General features: G+C 48.0%; 3 protein-coding genes across 4 annotated transcripts in view; 1 reads left to right on the forward strand and 2 right to left on the reverse strand.

Annotated features, from left to right (window-relative positions):
- The window catches only part of HECTD4 (HECT domain E3 ubiquitin protein ligase 4), a 59167-nt gene extending 54711 nt beyond the window's left edge, over nt 1-4456 (reverse strand). Inside the window, exon 1 of the mRNA XM_063315443.1 lies at nt 4262-4456. Coding sequence (XP_063171513.1) covers nt 4262-4441 — 180 coding nt within the window. The 5' untranslated portion in view covers nt 4442-4456. The remainder of the gene's footprint in view (nt 1-4261) is intronic.
- Nucleotides 4457-12276: 7820 nt separating this feature from the next.
- Nucleotides 12277-14606, reverse strand: RPL6 (ribosomal protein L6). The gene is made up of 6 exons (XM_063315404.1): nt 14428-14606; nt 13799-13897; nt 13538-13681; nt 13398-13446; nt 12992-13176; nt 12277-12493 (listed from the first exon to the last, which is right to left on the reverse strand). Exons 1-6 carry the CDS (start codon nt 14575-14577, stop codon nt 12341-12343), a joined length of 780 nt encoding a protein of 259 aa, XP_063171474.1. The 5' UTR covers nt 14578-14606; the 3' UTR covers nt 12277-12340.
- A 1438-nt stretch (nt 14607-16044) lies between these two features.
- PTPN11 (protein tyrosine phosphatase non-receptor type 11) overlaps nt 16045-22045 on the forward strand; it is a 229606-nt gene continuing 223605 nt past the window's right edge. For both annotated transcript variants that reach the window (XM_063315871.1, XM_063315870.1), the window contains exons 1-2: nt 16045-16218; nt 20709-20831. In XM_063315871.1, coding sequence (XP_063171941.1) covers nt 16205-16218; nt 20709-20831 — 137 coding nt within the window. In that variant the 5' untranslated portion in view covers nt 16045-16204. The remainder of the gene's footprint in view (nt 16219-20708; nt 20832-22045) is intronic.

A 22045-nucleotide genomic window follows, 5' to 3' on the forward strand; every position in this document is an offset into this window, starting at 1 on the left:
TGGCACTGACAAACACTCAGGCCTATGGGGTGGGGGAACAAGGCAGACTATTTTGAAGAGAAAATGGGGGGAAACGGGGTCTTTCCCCCTCAGTTCTTCATGTCTCTTTTTCTTCCCCTTTCATGATTGGTTTCATCCATGACATGGCATTAAATCATGGCGGATATTAACAAAGGTTGCAGCCAGGTTTTCCACAAAATACTGAAGGGGAAAGCAGGATGAGGGAATGTACAATTTCTCAGTGTGCCATTTCAACTCTTAACCATGGTTAGCTGAGAGAACGGGAAAGTTTATCCCTATGTACTCAAGATGAATTTTAGCCCTGGCCATTTCAGCTAGAATCCTAAGAACAGCAAATTATACTTTTAAAAATGCCACCCCCGAGTGCATCCTTCTAAGAACCCAGAGCTTCGCCAAATGCAGCAGTGGCTTACATTTTTCAATCCGCGCACACACACACACTGTATTTAAGAGCCAACGTGCTATAGGGTTTAAGGCATTTGACTGGCTCTGGGAAGACCCTGGATCTACTTCACCTTTTCCATGAAAGGTCCCTGGGTGATTTGGACCAGTCACTTCCTCTTAGCCTACCTTACCTGGTAGGGTTGTTGTTGCAGGGAAAAAATAGAAGCCAAAAAATATTCTGCCTTGAGCTCCTGTACAAAAGGATGGATATAAAACTAAGATAAATTACATACATACATATTCCACTTCCTTCTGTCTCTTTGTTCCATCTTTGACTTGACTGAGGCACGCATAGGTGGAGAAGGCCTTGTACACAAAGACCCGGCAGCTGGGGTGGCTATGACTAATACGGTTTAACAATGACTGCGCTCTAAATGGTAAGTGGGTGCTCCCCAATCCTGGCTGTCTTGAAAAGCAAATAAAGTCAGTTGGCTAGTGCCAGAATGGGAGGCCACTAGGGAGAGTAAACTGGGAAGTCAAAAAAGCATCCTGGAAGAATGCAATAGCGGATCATGTCCATATTGATGTCGATGCAGGTGAAACCAGTAATGCCAACACTGTAACGCTCTAATGCAGACCTATAGCATACCTATAGCTGGAATACTATGTTCAGTTTTAGTCATCACATTTGAAAAGGATATAACAGATCTGGAAAAAGTACAGACGAGGACAACTAAGATGATCTGGGGATTGAGAAAAAGCTGGAACATTTGAGACTGTCAGGAACAAAATGTAAAAAATCATGCACCATGTGGAGAAAAGTGGATCGGGAGCAGCTTTCTTCCTCTCTCAAATCCCTCGCAGCACGGGCCATCCAAATGAAGCTCTTTAGAAACAAGAGTTGGAACAAAAGAAGCACTTCTTCACACAGCGTGTAATTAATCTGTGGAATTCATTACCACAAGATATGATGATGATGGGATGTGGAGGCAACCGCTAACAACGGTGACTTTAAAAGGGGCTGGATAAAGTCACTGAGGACAGCCCTACTAAGGGATAGTCATCTGGAAGGCTCAAAGTGACTTCTGGTTTGGGGACAACATGCCCCCAAATACCAGTTGTAGGGACCAACAGGGGAGGACCATGTCCCTCCCTCTCACTTCTGAGAATCCCAGAGGCGTCTGACTGGCTACTGTGAGAAACAAACGTGGGCTAAGACAGGCTTTGGCCTGATTCAGCAGGTTTATGCTTAGCTAGCCATCAGGAGTCAAACTGAAACTCAAGAGACTTCACTGATTTTGAACTAAATTTGCAAAGTTGTGATATATAATTTGGGGCATACCTGACCCAACCCAAAGCATTTGGGATTATCCATTGCATTTTTACATTGTAAAATTGTAAACTAATGTTGTTAATGGAAGAAACTCTCTTCCAATTAGTAGCAGGCAGCAGCTTTTCCCATGCTAGTGCCCTCCAGATACGTTGGACTGCATCTGTCTGATGCCCAGCTACTGGGGCATTGTGGGCTGTGCTAGCTGGGGTGGTGGGATTTTTACTCCAATTTGTATGGAAATCATGGGTCGGGAAGAGCCAGTGGAAAATAAATGCTTATCAGTTGCTGTTTAAGCTTCAATAACCCCAAACGCTTCCATTCCATAGCATGTTTTTTATCCATTTTACAGACTGTACAGTTACCTTGAAACTACAGTATACTCTTTGACCAATTCATGCACAGGATTGTCATGTGATTAATGATAATTTGAACCAGGCTTGCAGAACTAATGGGTTCAATTCTATTTCTGGATGAAAACTGTATGGATACAAAAAAAAAAAAAAAGAACTGTGGACCATAAGTCTAACGAACCACTCCATATTCTTTGCTTCTCCAGAAACCACAGATAACAACAGATGCAAGTCAAAAAAACCCAAACAACCTGTCAGCATTTATTTTAACAAATACATTTTAACAACAGGTTTGTGATGTGTGCGTCAGGGTCATTCCCCCTCCCTTAGAAAATATTAAATTGCTTGTCCACATTAAGCTGAAAAGCACAGCTAATTAATGTCGGTGTTGCCTTCTTCCCGGCAATACAATAGCTTCCCTTCAAGCCTCCTGAACAAACGCAGGTGACCGAACATGAGCATTCAATGCGGTGCTTGCTGAACCATCCCCGTTCGGTTCACGCCACCCGGCTTCTGACAAAGAACCTGTGTCACTGAGAGCCACACTGCTGGGGAAGAGGGCGGAGTGACTGGGGGAGGGAGGCGCATCAGAAAACGATGTCAGTTATGGAAAAGACACTGGCAGAGATGGCTTGGCTGCCCCTATTTTTAGGAGGAGCTGAGGTTGGCAAGAATCAGTTACTCTCCCTTGGCTTTTCAACCATCCTTATGGTTGATCCTTAACCATCCAGCACAGGAATATACCACTGACACATTTCAGGATAAAACAGGTAATTCAGCAGAAAAACAGGAATAAAGAAGATCATCTTCTGTTTGGGGGAAGGATTCTCCATGAGGAAAAGACAGAGGAGAGAGAAGGAAAGCTTCCCAACCTGTCCTCTTCTGCCTTCTGCCTCCCTAGTGCTGAATCACCTTTGCGACATCATGTCAAGAAACCTGGATGCAGACAGACCTGCTCCTTCCTACGCTTGGAACATCTACTGATTTCCTACCCCGCATCTTGATCCGGCTCGGCTAAGACGCTCTAGGAAAAAAAATCCCTGCTGCTTTCTTGTCTCCATCCCAGGCGCTCATCACCCCATTGTGATTTTTCATCTCACAGCACACAACTTCTCACTCACCCTCCATCCAGGACCGGGTCCCCTTGGCATTTCACGGTTTGCCCTTCAACAGCACTGCTTCCACCTGTTTCCCCTCGCTTCCTCACTTTTTACTCCAGACATCCCTCGCCCAAGGGCAGCTTCTCCAATCTGCTCACCACCCACCCTCTAGGAACCCTTTGCCAATTATCACCTCTAAACTTTCTCCTGCTGACCTTCCCTCTTAAGTTCTTATTCCTTCTCCACCTTCCTTGACTGGCATCCCATCTCTTCCCATCGGTCTTCCCAAACCCCCTCTGGACCCATCATCCCTCATTTCATTTCCTTTATCCTCACTGCTTAAAATGGAATCGCTCCTTCCAGAACATGATTTTATGATCCACCTTTTCCAGTCTATTGGCTCCCCATGTTGACATCCTCCCTTCACTAAATCCCTAACTGGAGGACCTCTCATTCCCAGAAACTCCCTGGGAATGTTGGCAAAATCACGAATTTAGGGATGATTCCACCCTGCCCTCCTTCTCCCCTCCCTCCCTCCCTCCCTCCCAATTTTGCCATCCCTTCTTTTCCAACCAGCGGTTTCAGCCCTTCCAGGGCTGCCCCGGAGAGACCCCCGCACCCCCAGCTGCCATCTTTGGCGCCCACTCCTTCGGCGGGGGGGGACCCGAGGGCCAGCCCCCTCCTCCTCCGAGCCTGTCCCTTTATTGGCACCCCCCGCGCCCCCATCGTCCCAAGCCCCGGCCTCTCGGCCAAGGCGCGGCGTAACGACGGGCGGGGAGGAAGCAGCCGAGGCGGCATCCCCGGAGGGGGGCCGCTCAGGACGATGCCCGCCCCCCGTCCTGCCTCGCCCAGCGGCGGCCCGCGGCCTGGCCGGCTCGCCTCCCTCCGAGGAGGGCCAGAGCGGCTCCCCTCCATTGTGGGGAGGGCGCCGCGGGGCTCCTCAGGAAGGGCCGGCGGACCCCCACCATTGTTCGGGGCCGGCCAGCGGACCGGGGGCTGCGCGCCGGCCCCGCTCCCCCCCTCCTCCTGGGGGCGGCGGCGGCGGCGGCAGGAGGACCCCCCGCCCTCCTCACCTCCAGCTCGGTGTCTCCGGGCTCGGCCACGCCGATGATCTCGCTCGGCAGCTCGGCCAGGTCCGTGACCCGGATCAGCCCGTCGTGGAGGAAGATGGTCTCCTCCTTCACCGAGAGCCACTGCGCCGATTCGGCGGCGGCGGCGGCCGCGGAGGCCGACGCGCCTGCCGGGGAGCCCATCCGGGCGGAGAGGCCGGCGGGGCGAGGTGAGGCGGCGGCGGTGACAGCACCTGCCTCCGCGGCGCGGTCGCTGAGGGGAACGAGGATGCTCAGGCCGGGGAGCGAGGGAGGAGCGGGGAGGCGGCGCCCTCAACCCCCCGCCATGGTGGGGAGGCGGAGCCGGGCGGGGCGGGGCGGGGCGGGGGCGGGTGCCCCTCGGCCGCTCGCTCCCCTCACGCGCGCAGGTGACAGCGCGACGCCATCTTGGAGGGGCGCGAGCGGACAGCGGGAGGGGGGGAGGAGGGCCGCGCGCAGGAGCCGAGGGGCGGGGCGCTCACGCGGCGACCGGCATGCCCCGCGCCGCGCCGCCGGAGCGCGCTGTCCCCCCGCCCAGCGGGCGGGGCGGAGCGGCCCCGGCGGCGCTCATTGGCCGGCCGCCGAGGGACACGCCGGCCCCGCTCTTGCCCTCGGCACGGTTCGCCTCAGAGCGCGGCGGCGGCGCCCGCGGAAAGAAGGTGAGAGCGGCCGGTTGTTTTGCTCGTCGGCTCGGGGCGCCGGCTTTGAGTTTGTCAGGGAGGGGGGCTGCGGAGTGGGAGTGGGGGAAGACGAGCTACCTGCTGTCGTTCGTGGTGATGAGTGTTTGGCTGGCTGGGGAATTCTGGGAGTTGAAGTCCACACCTCTTAACGCGGCCCAGGTTGGGAAACGCTGGTTATGACGCCCCTGGCTGACAGCATCCGCACTACTCTCTGTAGGGACTGCGGCTGCAGCTTAACCTGGTTACCCAGTTACCCGTTTTCGGGTGGCTCAATGAGATTGGGCCAGCTGTTCTCTCAGCCCAACCTACCTCGTAGGGTGGTTGTGTTTAATTTTCTATCCTGCCTTTTATTATTTTTATAAATAACTCAAGGCTGGGAACATTCCTAATACTCCCTCCTCCCCCTATTTTCCTTTTTGGGGAAGAGTAAGAGGGAGTGTGATCTACTTCACTTTATGAGGGCCTCATTATCATCACCCAAAAACCTTCTGTTGTCCTCTCCCTGCCTCAGTTTATATATATCTATGTATCTATATGTATCTATCTATCTAGATATATAGGTATCTATCTAGATATCTATAGATATCGAGATATCTATATATCTATAAACTGAGGCAGGGAGAGGACAACAGGACAATATATATATATCTATTATCTATCTATCTATCTAGAGGGGGAGAGAGGGAGAAAGTCATGTGAGCAAGCCCGAGCAGCAAGGGCAGGGGAAAGGGTGGCCATATAAATTTTGTATGCGTGTATATATATATATAATTATAATACAACACAACATGCGATATATAATTATACACACTAATAAAATTTATATGACCGTGTGTATATATAATTATATAATACAACATAACATATATATATATAGTTATATTGTATTATATAATTATACACACACACACAAAATCTATATGGCCACCCTTTCCCCTGCCCTTACCTTTGAAGGGCTTGCTTACACAACTGTGCCACGGGCAAAAACCAGGTCCACGTGCTGTGCTGAACCAGCTGCTACATTCATACAATCCATTTACCTTTCAAAGACTCCAGATTTGCATAACCGTAAATTAACCACCACATAGGCACATAGTTGGTGATTCAGTGTTGTGCATATTCACCTGAGACGGTTTATCTGGTTGTGTAAATCCAGTTGATCGCTGCCACTTTACCAGGATGTGCAAACTCAATGTTTTCACTTTCAGGTTTTCTCCATTTTGTTCACATTTTAGCTCACTTTTCCTGTTTTCCAAGGAGGGTGCTTAAAGCACCGTGGCAACTTTAAGATGTGTGGAGCTCGACTCCCAGAATTCTGGGACTCGAAGTCCACAGATCTTAAAAGTTGCTGAGGTTGAGAAGCACTGCTATAGTGGAATGTAATATTGATACTCCTCTAACCTGTTTAAAAAGGGCTCATGATTGTAGCTAGGAATATAACATCTGAAAAATTGATGCTGCTGGCTTCTCTTGGGAGACGTGAAGAAATGCTGTTTCATTTCTTTGCACTATTTTTATTTGTTTGCACGTAGTAACAGGCTTAATCAAAGGCAGAAGCTTGAACCAATACTCTGCTGATCGAGATTATGTGCCGTCTGTGTGCTGCACATAAAATATCCCTGCTGAGATTAAATAGGAGACCCTCATGCTCCATTTGCAGCATGGAAAACTGGAAAATGAACCTTGATTAAAAGTGGAGAACAGCATGACTCCTCCATCTTCATGGCAATGCGATGTCTTCAGAGGATGGACATTGGATGGCTAGAAGGGAACAGATCTTTGGTTCAGCCCAGCACTGTCATCTCTTTACCTCTGATGCATACGTGCCAAGCCATGGTCACAGCAGCTGTTGTCTGAACTAATAAATCAAGTTTTTCAACTACGAACAATAACAACAGCCACATAGACAGATTCAGGAACCGTTGTTTGAGCTAAAGCAAGTCTGAAAATGGGAATAAACCCATCACTGGTCCACCTCTGGAAGATACTATCAATAGGATGACTGCTGAGCAAAGGAGAACCAAAAGCAGACAAAAATTTCTGCCATTTGAAAGATTTTGTTACAAATTATGTGAGGGCAGGTCAACCATTGAATCAATCATCAGTAAAGATCTAGAAAACCATCAATTGAAATTGTTTTAAATAACCAGGGAGGTGTTTTAAATGCATTTTGTGGCACTTAAGAGAATTATCTGATATAATTTTTGATGGTTAATAAAACAATATTTAATGCATCATTTTTATTACCAGCTAATTTTAGCTGTTCTTGTGGGATAGTGCACAAAGGCTTGGCCACAGGAAACAATTAAGTAATCTTGATAAGCCTCATCTTACAACTTTATCTCATAGAGGTTTAGCTTCAGGAACATTGGGGCTATCAGAATGCTGTGTTTAAAATAGCATGAGTATGTAGGCTTTCTACTGAATCAACACTTACCCTATAATCAAGTCTTTAAACAATAATTTAAACAATAAACACTGCCTGCTGGAATATGCAAATGTTCCTGAGGATTTGGCTGGTTGAACAATACGAGACAGAACATCTGGTCAGCATATTTTTGTTTCAGACACTAAAATAAAACTCAGCTGGATGAAATCTGCATGTCCTTTAACATGCCGCCCAATTAAAATTTTTTAAAAGTTTAATGCTACTTAATTAGCTTTGTTAGCTATAGAAAACGGCCATTCACATGCTTGAAACGGTTTTGCTTGTAATGTTCATTTTCATCAGAGGTGTTGGGGGTGGGTGGGTAAGGGAGGCAAACAATGAAAGCAGCATTGCACTATATGCTGTACCATATACTGCCCCCAGAATACAGGAAAGTGGCCCCGCTGAGGATTGTGCTGTAAGATGGTCTAATTGTTTTTCCTTGATTTAGAAAGGTATTCAATAATTCATCTTCCACTTTAAATTGTTTTGCTGATCATTTTCTGCTTATTTCCATTCCGATTTCTAGCTCAGCATCACAAACGTTTTAGCTGTTTTTAATCCCTGAACATAGTGGGGAGCTATGCAGATTGCCCTTGAATGAGCATAAATTTACACAGGATGAAACGTCACTGAGATCAGTGATGCTCTCCAGCAACTGCATTTAGGGCTGATCTGACAGCTGATAAATTGGGCAGGGCTGAAGTCTCATCACCCAACACTGCCTTAATTACGACTCTTCCTTTGTTTACACTGAAAAGACAGGATATTGCCTCCCTGTAAAAATCATCTCAACCTAAAGGGTGATACAACCCATCAACATTTGGTAACACCAATCGAGGGAGGATAAAACATTTCACAACCCCGTGATCTTGACTAGTCCTACCTGTGAAGGATTTACTGGAGGACTACACTGAACTTTAGCGGTGTGAAGTTAGCACAATATTGACCTAATGTTCCCATAACTCCCACCACCCATTTAAAAATAAAGTTGGTGATTTAATTATCCCTGAATAATCTTGGCTCGAAAAATCTTAAGTGGAATATCTGCCTTTCATTTAGCTTCTGAAAAGTTTGGACTCTCAGGGCAATAAACACACCTGAGTGCCCCCAGTGCAACTTGGGAGACCATATAATCCCATCCTGGGGAGATAAAAGAGGACGTCTTTTTGTCCCAAGCATCTCACAAATTCACACGAATCATGCTCTGGATTGCATCATTTGAAAGTGTGACTCGTTATCCTGATAATTCGTTCTGTTGCAGTTATACCTGTTTGCACCAATACACAACTGCACAAAAACTAATGACTGATCCACGACTCATCCTGCATTCACAGACACACACGCTTGGGAAGGAAAGACCTGCCAAATCCAAAGAGCTTCCTAATGAGTGAACAGGTATGGTGGATGTTTTTCCAAAAGCAAAACCTAACCATGAATTTCTTGATCACTGGAAATGATTAAGTTATATGCAGATTTCTGCTTATTTTACATAACTATAAGAAATGTGGCAAACACTGTTTGCGTTCATTTTATAGGAAGCCTTCCCCATCAGTTCACACTGCACTAAGCCCTAAGTTGTGATCTACAAACTATAATAGCTGGGTTCAGCCAACGCATTTATTACCGATTGATGTCCTGCCACGGTGGTGCAGACAGCTGTCGCTCCTCTGGTTTTCTTCCATGACACTTCTGGGAAGCAGGTTACGCTGCAAGTGACTGCCCAAAGTCGCCCAGTGGGTTTCTGTGGTTGAGGGTGGACTTGGATCTCCTCAGCCATAACCCAACAGCCAACCGCTTCACCATACCAAGGCAAAGCTACCCAAATCCCATTAAGATTTAAAGTGATATAAACAAACAGTATCTAAGGATCTCAATGTTACCTCTCCAAGGAATTTTGGACACAGATCCAGAAACGTTTTACTATTTATGCTCCTCTCTGAATGGCTAATCAGGCCTTTCCCACCTTTGTGCCTGGCTTCTGGGCCTAGCAATTTGCAGGCCCCTTAATTTCAGGCTATTACAGCTCAAGAGACAGCCCCCACATGAGACTGTCTCTCTCCATTGCACCATAGCATTAATCCTGACACAGAAGCAAGGTTTATCTAGCCTTTTTCATCCCGTTTGGCTTAAAATGCTTTACTAATGGCTCAGTACTACCTGATACATAGCAAGACTCTGTCTAAGAGGGTAAAAATCATCTTTCTATGGCTGTTGCCTAAAGCCAAATACTATTAAAAGTCCAATATTCCTTGGGGGGGGGAAAGAGAGGTATAAATTCAATACAAAAATAACTAAGCACTAGACAATGTGCCCGTTTCCTTTGTCCTTGATTTCCTGAACAACAAATCAATAAACCATGCTTGGTTGTTATGATAAAATACATCTCATAAGTCTTTGCAATCAGGACAATTCTTCGGGGGTACCAAACCCCTCATAAACCAGGTTTTCCTGTTACTGCAATTCATCCACTTTTCATGCCAGGATAGTTTTCTAAATATAGTAACCAAGATATTCATTGCCTTAACATAGAACAAAGAACATTAAATTTCAGCAGCTGTGGTGTGGTTGGACTACGCCGTCAAAAACACTTGCATCGATTACTGAATGTCTTGGATATTTTAATGAAGCTCCTCACCTCTAGTTTAATCAGACAGAAATCTTTAAATTGCTTTAAGGTACGTTTTCCCAAATGTTTGTGGTTTTGGGGTGGGGGGAGAGCATGAGTGAACTCTAAAGGGAATGGAAAGCGAATTGCCTTCCACTGCCTTACAGATATTTCTAGGGAATATGATGATGTGGTTTTTTTAAACAAGGTGCTAGAAAGTATGCAATGCTGTTGAGTCATGATTCAGGTGAAGAGGCCCAGAGCGTTCACGGTGGCTGTCTCCATCACGCCACGGAGCTAGCACTTAGCATGGCCAGCAGCCAACCACACGGCTTGCTCCAATTCATTCCACACCCTTCCGGATTGTTGACTGGCCTACCAGCATACCCGAGGGCGATTTCCTGTAATTTTAAAATTGTTTTGCTGAGCACTGTCATTCCCATGGCATTCAAAGCAGCAGGACAGGCTCTGCTGTTTGGGGAGATGGCTTGCCACGGACAGCTTCCAGAACAAAGGCAGGCGCTCAGCTCTAGTTTTAGCATATTGTTCACTTTTACAGATTTCACTGAAGGGACCAAACAGCTAAGTTCAACATCCCACTAAGCCTGTACTGTAGTTGTTATAGCCATCATCACAACCAATATGTACCGTGAATCCGAAATAAGCAGCTCCTTTGTACCAGACCACCCATTTTTTCTTACTTCAACCCAGTTCACTCTGACCAGAAGCAGGGACTTGGGCAACAGAAGCCTTAGCCTCTGAATGGCACACAGCCTGCTCTGAAGCTCAAACTGCCGGCCTCTACATTGTGCCTGACTTGACAGGAACCCAAACTGGGTCGAGCGCCTTGCTTGATTTGATAAGCAGGTTTTCATTACACTTCCAGAAAGGACACATGAACAGCTTGCTTGGCAGGGCTCCCACAAGACTGATGAAATGTCTGGAGGCTCTTATGTAGAACCGGAACTCGTTCAAATGTTATCATGGTCCTGAGGCTGATTTGGGAACTTGACAGCCAGGTGGACAGCTAGTCAGGCCAAAATTTTCTTATCTGTGCAAACCATAATGGGGGACTGAGTCTGTTTACAGCAGCTACACCCAGAATGGCTGTTTGTGCTCCACACACTAAAAAGACAAGGAGCGTCTTGCCTGAATAAGGCAGGCAGCAGCCCATATGGAGCTGCCTTGTGCATTTACACAATTCCTGTAATGGTTATCCTGATTTAAATGTTTCTTATCTACAAGGTAACTCAGTCAAGATTCTGCTAAAAGTTACCATATGCCACCCTAGAGGCAATCAGAAAAACATTCAAAAATACACAGCAAGGTGTGGGGACCTACCCCAATCTGAAGCCTTCCTCAGCAATCATTAGCCACATTGGCTGGGGAAGATGGGATTCAGACCCGACATGTCTTGAGGGGACACCTGGTTGGGGAAAGCTGGATTAGATGTTTCTTAAATTGCTTGTGGCATTATGACTGACATTTCTCAAATTTCAAGCCATAGCCTGTTCTTTTCCTCACGTAATTTTTAATTAGGGGCAATCACCTTTACGCAAGATAATTTGATCTTTTGGTTGTAAACCTTAAGAGATATTTACTTGAACTGCAACACTGTAAACCATGAAAAATAAATATGTATCTAAAGCTGATAGGTTAATTAATGGCTTTGTAAGGGCTGGGATTCAAGCCCTGCACACGAGCTCCCTCTACTGACAAAAAATGGTGGCCATCCACACTTGTATCCCAAAATGTCCTCAAAATAGGGTGGCTATCACACCCTTGTTTACCACAGCAAACACGAGTTGAACACAGGTACACGAAGACCTAAAACGCTCCAAGATTGGGCCAGGTTTTCAGCACAGCTTTAGCTTTGCAACACTGGCACCCAAGGGCAGGCCAGCATGTTCATTCATCCAGGGTTCCTCAGCCTTGGCAACTCTAAGCTGTGCAGACTTCAACTCCCAGAATTCCCCAGCCAGCTTGAAGTCCGCATAGCTTAGAGTTGCCAAGGTTGAGGATTAAGCCCACAGATGATCTCTGAGAAAGCTGCCTGCAGAGTCCTTCCTCTGGTTTACTGAACTGAGTTGGAGCAAAAAGATGAAGGGAAGGGGATGAGGAACCTCCTGTATGGGGATGGCAAATTCCCATCCCGCAGGTCAACCAAGGAAGAAAGCTTACATCAGAAACGAAACCTCAGTGAATGCCCCACTCCACATTTTTGTAAATCGTAAAACAAAACAAAGTTTCTGCTCACATGCAGATAAACGAACAGACAATGCTGTAAAATAGGACTAGCTTTTAGTAATTTTTTCCCCCAGATTTTTACTGTGGTGTTTTCAGACTATTTAGAAGACCAATTTGTGTGGATAAACTCCATTGGAAAGTGAAAAAGTTGAACGCAGGTAGCCCCGGAGCTGAGGAACCTTCTTGATGACTGGCAGGAGCTGGGAGTCCACGGTCTTCTGGTCTGCCTTACGCTGATCTGCAATCTCGTATTTCTGGAAAAGCAGAAATGCTACTTCAGTAATTTATTCCTTTTCCCGTGACCTCATAAAGGGGCCAGTGGTTCCTGGCATTGCCTCCTGCCGTTTCTAAGTTCTCTCTAAATAGCAAATCCCTTCTCCTTGCCAACATTATTTCACAAAGCGCTTCCGAAAGAAATCTATCTTGCTTTCCTAACGCTCTCTCGGAGGAGTTTCTTTGGACTGTGACGCTAAGTCTCTGGGACTGTATTATCTAAATCATTCTGTGGATTTTGATATAAACATTATTTAGGAAAAACACCCCATCGAGATAGGTATTAACGATGATGTCCTCATGCAAGTTTCTATTTAGCCTGCAATGATCTTAAAAAACTAACAATCCACATAGTACAGATTGGTCTATGGATTCGTAAACCAGGAATGTGCTTAAGATACCAGCTTTTCCCCCATTGGCGTTTGAGTTATGCCAAACAGACCCTGACAGAGCACTCAAGGCAACGGTTCCATGCGTACCACTTTTTCAGTGTCAAAGATTTCGCCCTCTTGGTGTTTGGGCTTACGCAGCTTCTTCTTCTTGAAGTAAACGTCACTGAGATGCTTTGGAATTTTGACCCCAGAGATATCAACCTTAGTTGAAGTGGCCATGACAAACTTTTGGTGGGCTCTGCGCAGGGGAACACGGTTGATGGCCAAGGGCCCTGAGGACAGGAGACAAAATAACGTACATGGAGACCTCAAACTGCCAGAAAACTTGTGAAGATCAACCTCCTCCTCTAGCAGACGATTAACGTCTTACTACGATTATTCGCTACCTTTTTCTTTTTTTGCTATGACCTACCACGCAGGACGCTGTGAAATTAAGGTGCGCTAACAAGGATCACAGAAAAGGAACACAGGCCACAATGTGAGATGAGCTCACCTGTCACAAGCAACAGTCCGCTTCCCAGCTGCTTCAGGAAAACCACACGCTGGAAACACAAAGACGGGAGTGTTAGCAGTCAGAATCCCTGCTGGTCTCCCGGATGCGCGTGATGAAAGGCGCACCCCAGGTCCCCTCACCTTGCCCCTGTGGCGACCAGTGAGAAGGATCAGCACGGTTCCTGGCGTAATGGAAGCCCGCAGCCGCCTCCTATGGAGGGCGAAATTCTTTTTGCCGTGGCTCAGGAGTTTACGGGGAACATCCTCCGTGGGGTAGTATCTAGGCTGCGAGGAAGAAAGGAAAGTACCGAATTCAGAACCCTGTTACAGTCAAAACAGATCTTGGAAGAAGGGGAGGACAGGAACTCTCTCAGCCACACGCTTTGGGGACCAAGCCCGTACCATTTTGCGAAGCTTGACCACCCGGTTGCCTCCGTTCTTATCGCCCCCAACAGGCTTTGTAACAGTAGCTGCCTCCTTCTCTTTCTTCTTCTTTTCAATCTACGGAGAAAGCAAAACCAAACGTGTGCCACAACGCTTCCTCCTCCAGTTTGTCTAGCCTGGGCCGAGCGCGACTGGCCCAAAGCCACCCAATGAGGCTCCTTGGAGGGAAGTCCCTGAACGAAGCTGTCCCCAGCACCGGTCCCTTAACCACTGCAGCACATTCTCTCTCCCCGTTTAACCTTTGTGAGTCAAACTTGTACGCCATGCAGAGAAACCGATTTTCTGCCAGAGCAAGGTCGGGATCTGCATCAGCCCAACCTAACGTCCTCCATGCCTAACACGTGCGGTTCTCTCGTTTGCAGGCAGCACGACTAAGGCAGATCAAGGAAGGTTGGTCTATGCATTCTGCCATCCTTCTTCCAGCGGATTAAAGCTAATCGCTTGTGAAACACCCATCTTCCACAGATTAAGCTAAACAGCTTATGCCAATCTTGTACAGCAGCAAATAGGATACATCAGCAGCTCCAGTGTGCTAATTAACCAGCACCGATCCTAAGAGTTCCCAAAACTTTCCTATGCCCTCGTACCTTTGTCTCCGGAGCGTTATATTTTCGCTTGTACATGGCCTTCCGAGCATACATGGCCGACCGGGAGTACCTCCCGATCCCTCGGGCCAGCACCGGATTGCGGCTGGCGTGGACCTTCCGGACCCTCCTGGTTTTCTTCTCGCCTGCCATCTACCGAAAGGGAAACACCCGTTTGCAATTTGAAATCCCAGAAAGGGCAAGGGGGAATCTAGACCCTGGGCCTCGGTGCCCACCCCCAAGATACTCCAGCCCCGATTCTCCACTTCCCAAACATTCAAACCCTGCGGACCCGTTGCGCAGCAAAGGTACAGCCACAAGATGTCGAACCTCAAGATAAATAATTTCACGCTACTCAGGGGGCACCGAGGAATTATTGGGCAGCGGCCTGCATTTCAGCGTGGAAGCAGAATCTTGGAAGGTGTAAGAGTCCCGTAAGGGAGGCCCGGAGGCAGAGCTATGCTCTGATCGGCGCCTTGAAAACCCCGAAGAAGCTGGCCGGAGCAGAGAGATCGGAGTCTTCTCCCCCGCCCCGCGTTCAGAAGCGACCTGCCGCGCCAGACCTCCAGGCCGGCGGCAACGCAGCCAGAGCGGGGGGAACCTGCCGCTCGGAACGGGGCGGGTCCGGAGCCGCTTCCACCGCCAGCGAAGGCGGCCATTCTAAAGCCCGGCGCGAAGCCCTTCTGCGGGGGGGGGGTGTTCCCGCGCGCCCACTCCTCGCTTTCGCCCGCCCGCGCCGAGTGGCTGCGCGACGCCTCGGAGCAATACGGCACCCCGGTGGGGATCAGCCGGCCTGCTCCGCGAGACCGCCGGCCTAACCTCTCGCCCACCCCCGGCAGGAGCAGCCCCGCGCCGCCCGCCGAGAGTCCCCGGAGCAGCCCCGCCCCGCGCCTGCCTCGCCCGGTGGTCCTCGGCGGCGGATGGCGGCGGATGCGAACGACGGGCCCCGGGAGGAAAACGCCGCGACCGCACCGCCCTCACCTTCGGCAGAAGGAAAAAGAGGCAACATCCGGGGCCTCGGCGCGGAAGAGCACGCGCGTGACGTCATCTCGCGCGCCCCGGGGCACTCTGGGAGAGGTAGTTCACTTCGCACTATGGTCCTCCCGAGGGCTTTCGGTAATACAGAATTCAAGGGGAAGGACCACCGGCGCTTTTTTTCCTTCGTCACGCCTCCCCCTCACGTATTATGGCCTGTGTGCCTTATTTTCTTAAGTGTTCATTGATTCCAATGCAATACAGCCACCTGCGGGGCATCTACTCGAGAAAGCGTTAGGATCACGGGAGAGAAGATGGATTTTTCAGCCTCCCGAAACATATAAAGCATTGCTTCTCCAACTTGGCAACTTTAAGGTGTGTGGACATGGAAGGATGCTCTGCAGAAATCTTCGAGTAAGCGCCGGGCGAGCCTCTTGGGGGAAAGCTCACGTGTGTTGAGCACTGAAAGGGTGCTTGCCACGGAGACGTCATAGCCTAGAGCTTCCCTCGGACCGGCGGGGAACGGCGTTCCTGCCGCGCGGCCGCTCTAGCCGGCGCTCTGCCTCTATGTTCAGTCCAGCTGGCGGCTCCGCCCCTTCCCTTGCCATTCCCGAGGTGGGCGGGCCGCGTCGCGCGGCGGTGACGCATAAGGCATCGCGACAGCTCGCTCTTTGGGTCTCTTTCTGCCTGTCCCTCTCCGGGGCCTGGATGCGGCCGGGCCCGGGCCGTCTTCGGTTCGCCGCCTCCCGGGCCGGGCTCCCCGCGAGACCGAGGGGCCCCATGTGAGGAAGACGGAGGCGGGAAGATGACCTCGAGGAGGTGAGGGGTGAGGGTTGGGAGGGTCAGGCCCCGCCCCTTCGTCCTTTCGGCGGGGAGGGGTGCCTGGCTCTTCCCCCTCCCCGGTGCCGTTGCCATGGGGATGGAGGAGGTCGGGGGAAGCCTGCGTGGCTCCCTCAGGAGGGCCTTCTCCTGACCTGCCGGCTTCCCGATGTGCGGGACTACAGTTCCCATCACGCCCTGGCCTGGGCAGCCTGGCCTGTTGCTTTCTAACATTTCCAGCCTGCTCTGGTTTTCCAGGGCGTTCTTTGGCTGTGGCTCAGTTAAATATAATCCGCAAAGCAGCGTATAAAAGGAAAGCAGCAGCCTAGCAGCGGAACAGCCAGGGCCGTAAATCGGCCACAGCTCCCATCCTCCCCAGCCAGCCTGTTCCACCATGGTTTCCCCCTGATGTGCCGGGCGGCAGTTTTCCTAACCCTGCTGGCTGGAGACCAGGGGAGCTGTAATCCAGCGTATCTGGAAGGCGTGAGCTTGGGGAAGTCTAATATAAGGAAGTGAGGAAATGGAGAGAACGGGCCCATTCTCCCGGGGTTTCTCTGTCTGATGGAGAAAAAGTGCTGCCCTTGCGTCTCTGTCGCCCCCTTGGCCGCACCTGCCACGAGACGGAGTCTCGGGAGAAGTTTCCATTCACCAAACGTTCCAGTGCTGGTGGTTCTGTTTCCGAAAAATGCTGATGTGGGAAGGGGCCTCAGCCGTCTTTCTAACACTGCCACACTAGGATCTCGGCTTCACTGCCCCAGGATGCGGTCAATAGTGGTTGGCGGGAGATAGAAGTCTGTCGATGGATGCTAGTCGCAGTGGCTGTTGAGAGTGTCCAAGGTTACGGGAAGTTTGAACTAAATTATCTTCATTTTGCAGTAGGAGACAGGAAAAATGTAAGACCTGAAGTAGCCACATCACAGTGGGGAAAAAAACACTCTCAAATTATTTAGTGCAATCAGTTTGCACATAAACTTGATGTAAGGTAAATAAACAAATCTGGGAAGCTGGGGATAGAAAAACCTGATGAATGCTAACCCTGATTAGCATAGCAGAAATTCTGCACAGAAGCAGTCTTAATTTGGATACTGATGCGGGGTGGGGGGGTGGAGGAAGCAGTGTCAGCCCTTCCTATCCTCCTTAAGGAAAACGTTGGAGTGTTCTGCTGATAAAAATGGAATATGGGACAAAGGCAAATCATTGTTGGGTGAAATCCAGAGCTTTCCCCCCATATTTCTGTAGTTCAGAAATGAGGTTCTGTGTCATTCTGGAGAAAGGTGGATTTCAGTCCCTGTTAGTTTCATCCAGTCAGTACTTGAGTGATGCGGGAAGCCCTATTTCTCGTGGCTGAAACAGCCTATACCTTCCTATCCTCTTTTCTCCTCCTGCTGAAAAAAATAAGTTAGACTCCTTTTTGCTCAGTTGGAGAGTGTGGATTTTGTTGTTTTTTCCTTCTGGCGAGACTCCTTTGTTTTCACAGGTAGAAGTGCAACCAGTGACATTTAGGGTTGCAGCTCTATTCTCTCTTTTTCTGCCTGTCGGTTCATGGGTGGTGAAGAATGGGATTTTAGTTTTACCAATGTGTCTCCACTCCTTTAATTGTGTGAGGCCAGGGCCAAGAAATGAGAAATAACTTTTCAGCCATGTTTCCAGTGCCATTTTCTTTATGGTAAAACTACAGTTCTTGGAATTCCCAACCAAATGTGTACTACATTGGTAGAGTGAAAGCCAGTTAGGATGGGTTAAAGTGGCAAATTCTTTAAGAACAGCCCCATTACTTTTCCTTTCCAAAATGTACAGTGAACTCACCTCTTCTGTTCTATGATTATGAGGCTTTGAGTTGAGTAATTGCAGGAGATTTTCCTTCATAATCTCCCATCCAGACTGTCAAAAACAGGATCCCTTTTCTCTTGAAAAATTGTTGTTTCCTGCCTCATTTCCTATGCCTAATTATACATGCCAGTTTTATCAGTTTAGTGTTAGAATTCATATATGAGCATAGGGAGTGCTGGTCATGTTTCCAGGTGAAATATTTCAACTCCACTCAACATGACATACAAATAGTTGATGCTGGATCCTGTTTTTTATTAACAGCCTCCTTTATATTTTGTTAAACGTCCAATTACTGGCTGTAGGGAAAGCTAGCTCTACAATTCTATTAACAGACACTCTTGAAACATTATTAATCTTGCTGCCATCCCAGTACCTTCCTCTTCCTGGGGTTGAAAAAGAGTCCAGCCCACCCTGCACTGTAGAATTGGATAACTCGTCAGCCTAAAATGTGCACATTCAGTTTTCCAGGTAGGCTGTCTTCTGATCCTGTCTCCGGAACCACTTGGCATAACTGGCTGGCCTACAGCTAACTTGAGACACCCCCGTGGCCTTCTATTTCAAACGGGTGACAAAATGTTGCTTCCCACTTGGAGACAAATATACCTGGAGCACCAGAGCGCTTTAGAACAAGTGCTGCAAATAGAATCAGCGTCTTGGTCAGCAGTCCCCGGAAGTTGTTTTCTTCCCCTGGGTTCTGCTGAAAGGTTGGAGGCCAGTGCTTTTTATGGCCCCACCTTCGTACTTCCTCAATGGCTGTCTTCATCCCGCAGTCAAGAAAAGCCACCCCCTTCAAAATTCAGAGGTCGTAGTCCCTAGCAGAAGCTTGTAACCTGAGTATTCGTGGCTGCTGGGTGATCCCTAAAGCTAGTGAGCACGTTAATTACTGTGACAAGAGGGGATAGCGTTTACAGACCTAGCTCAAATCATAATGTCTATTGAAGTTAGTTCTGCTCCTGTCCCTTTTGCTACTTTTTGGAGAGTGCTGCCTGCTGTTTCATTTAAAGACCAAGCGGGCCCATGTGAGAAAAAGTTGCTCACCCCTTTCTTGAGCCGAACCTGTAGCTTGCTTTTCCTAACAAGGGGAAGATCCTGGGCCTTGATGGTAGAGATATCGGTTGAAAAGAGTTATAAGAAGGGAAGAGGAGCGTGAAGAACGGTAAGTTATTTCCAGGCTCTCCTAGCCCAGTAGTTACATCCCCTTAATGAAGTAAAAGAGTTTAGAGCAGTGGTTTCTTTGGATTCTAATTGGCCCTTTGAAGAGCATCTCCCTGGACTCAGAAAACCAAACTCCAGGCCTCTCAAAATTTTATGTTGACTGTCCACATGCTGGCTGGGGAATTCTGGGAGTTGAAGTCCACATGTCTTCAAGCTGCCAAGGTTGAGAAGCACTGGTCTAGAGCAAAAGTTTTCACTTCAAGGCTTTTGAAGTCTTGTTTGTTTCAATTTATGAAAGACCATCAAGAGCAGTCTTGTACATGCATGATGAACAGAAGGATAGATCTACTTTTCCTACGCAGTTTAGAAGTCTGAATTTAGTCTGTAAGCTCATTGGAGCTGGAGCACGGCACACTCCTGTTCCTCTGACGGCTGTGTGCCATGATGGAAAAATATAAATATGCCCATTACCAATCCTAGTCCCTCCCTAGCCTTTCAGAAACATCAAGCTTTCACCCTGAAGTGGGAAGCACAGATTTAGCCAGAATGTTGACTTAGTTAACCAAATTTCTAAAAATAAGCCAGACCACATTGATAGGATAGGAGGCAAATGTCAAGATGAAGGTACCGCCCATTGGGAGGCCTTCAGCCATCGAGGTGCTGGATTAATTGTTGGGAAGGGTGGCTGTGGGTGGCTGAGACTGCGAGGATATATGGAGCCTGTTTACATAGCAGTGCAGAGAGAGGCCGGGCTCTGCTAAGTCGAACGGCCGTAGCCCCCACCTCCTCACGCTCGAGCTGAATTGGAGCTGATAGACTCTCAGGACAGGAGCAGATTCCTTATTTCCTGTTGCTACAAGGGGACAATGAGGTTGTGACCGCCTTCTCAGTTTCTCTTGCTCGCTGTTAGGGAGCAGCTAGTGGTCTTAGCAGCTTTTCACAGGAGGCTTCCCATGGGTGAAGTTCCAGGTCTCTTGAGAAAAGAGGTGTTTGCATATCCTGATTGTTTCATCTGACTTTAATTCCGGCTTGCAAGAGGCTGGTTCTTACTCCCTTCTGGTTCTTCCTGTGTCATAGTTGGCAAAAGGGGGAGAAATCATTGCAGGTCAGTGGCAAAGCACCTGTTCTGCGTGCAAAAGATCTCAGGTCCAAATGAAACAATCTGAATCGTTGTGAGTCAGGCGGTGTCTTCGGTTGCTGCTATCTACATGTCGCCCCGTAGTAATGCTTTATGGAGCAGGTACGGGTGTTTCTGTGGACTTGCTCGGAGTTTTGCTGTTGATTTCCTTTTGTGGGAAATGCTTCTCACATCGCTCTTCTTTTTCTATCTGTATTGTTTTCTGCAATTTCTCTTTTAACTTCCATCTTTTTCTTGCGTTATACGTTTTCATGTTTTACTTCTGTAAACGTTTTCAGTAAAATTTATATACGTATTTAAAAAAGGAAATGCTTCTCACCAACTGGAAGCGGCATTTTGAAATTTTGCCCCTTTTCTCTTTTCCCAGATGGTTTCACCCCAATATTACTGGAGTGGAAGCAGAGAACCTGCTCCTGACAAGAGGCGTTGATGGCAGCTTTCTGGCTCGGCCCAGTAAAAGCAACCCAGGAGACTTCACCCTTTCGGTCCGGTGAGTCAGCTGAGAGAACCTTAAATTCTTTTTTAAAAATAATTTTACTGGAAGTTTTAAAACAAGCGTAAAAATTAGTACAAACTAAAATAGAGTACAGAGGAAGAAATAAAAGAGAAAGCTCAAGTGCAAAAAGAAAAAAGAAAAGGTAGAAGAAAAATAGAAAAGAAAGGAAAAAAAGATGAAGAGGTTTCTGATCTTCTTTACAGCAGTTTAAGCACAAATTTATCTCTTTCTCTAAAGTTACAACTTGTCCCTCTTCTTTCTATAATCTGTTCTGTCTGATCATCAAAACCATAAATCACGAGTTCATTGTTTTCATTTTTATGCAAAAATTCCATAAGGGGTTTTCAGTCACCAGTAAATGTAGACAGTGTCCTTTCTCTAATCGCTGAAGTCAGTTTGGCCATCTCAGCAAGTTCCATCATCTTCACCAACCATCCTACCACTGTAGGTATTGCTGAATCTTTCCATCCTTGTGCATACAATAATCTTGCTGCAGTTATGTATGAAAACAAAGTTCCATGACTTTTTTCTAACTGTTCGTCAGTCCCAGAAGGAAGACCTCCGGTCTCAATAGTATGTGAATCTTTAAAATCCTCTGAATCAGTGTATGTATTTGAATCCCACCATTTTGTAGCTTTTTTACACGTCCACCAACCACGATAAAACGTCCCTTCTTGTTTGCATTTCCAACATGTATTTGAAGTGCCTTTATACGTTCTAGACAATTTCTCTGGTGACATATACCAATGGTACATCATTTTGTAAAAATTCTTTTTAAGATTATAACATAGTGTAAATTTCAGTCCTTTCAGCTAGTCCCAAACGATGGCACAGGACCTAGCATGGGGGGAAGGCAGAATCTACGTCCCGGACTCGCAACGCCAGGCGATCTTGCATAGGTCACACGACGCCAAACAAGCGGGACACTTTGGGTTCCTCAAGACCCTACACCTAACACGGCGTCAATTCTGGTGGCCCGCGCTCAGGCGAGACGTAAAAGCATACGTAGCGTCCTGCCCAACGTGCGCTAGGGCCAAACGGGCACCAGGCAAACCCGCGGGGCTATTACAATGGGTGGCAGAACCCTCCCGCCCATGGGAGGAAATCTCTATGGATTTTATAGTGGACCTCCCACCCAGCCAGAAGAAAACGGCCATTTGGGTGGTGAAGGACTACTTCTCAAAGCAGGCCCACTTCATCCCCTGCAC

This window comes from Candoia aspera, chromosome 15 (genome assembly GCF_035149785.1).
Source record: "Candoia aspera isolate rCanAsp1 chromosome 15, rCanAsp1.hap2, whole genome shotgun sequence".
In the NCBI taxonomy this organism is placed as follows: domain Eukaryota; kingdom Metazoa; phylum Chordata; class Lepidosauria; order Squamata; family Boidae; genus Candoia; species Candoia aspera.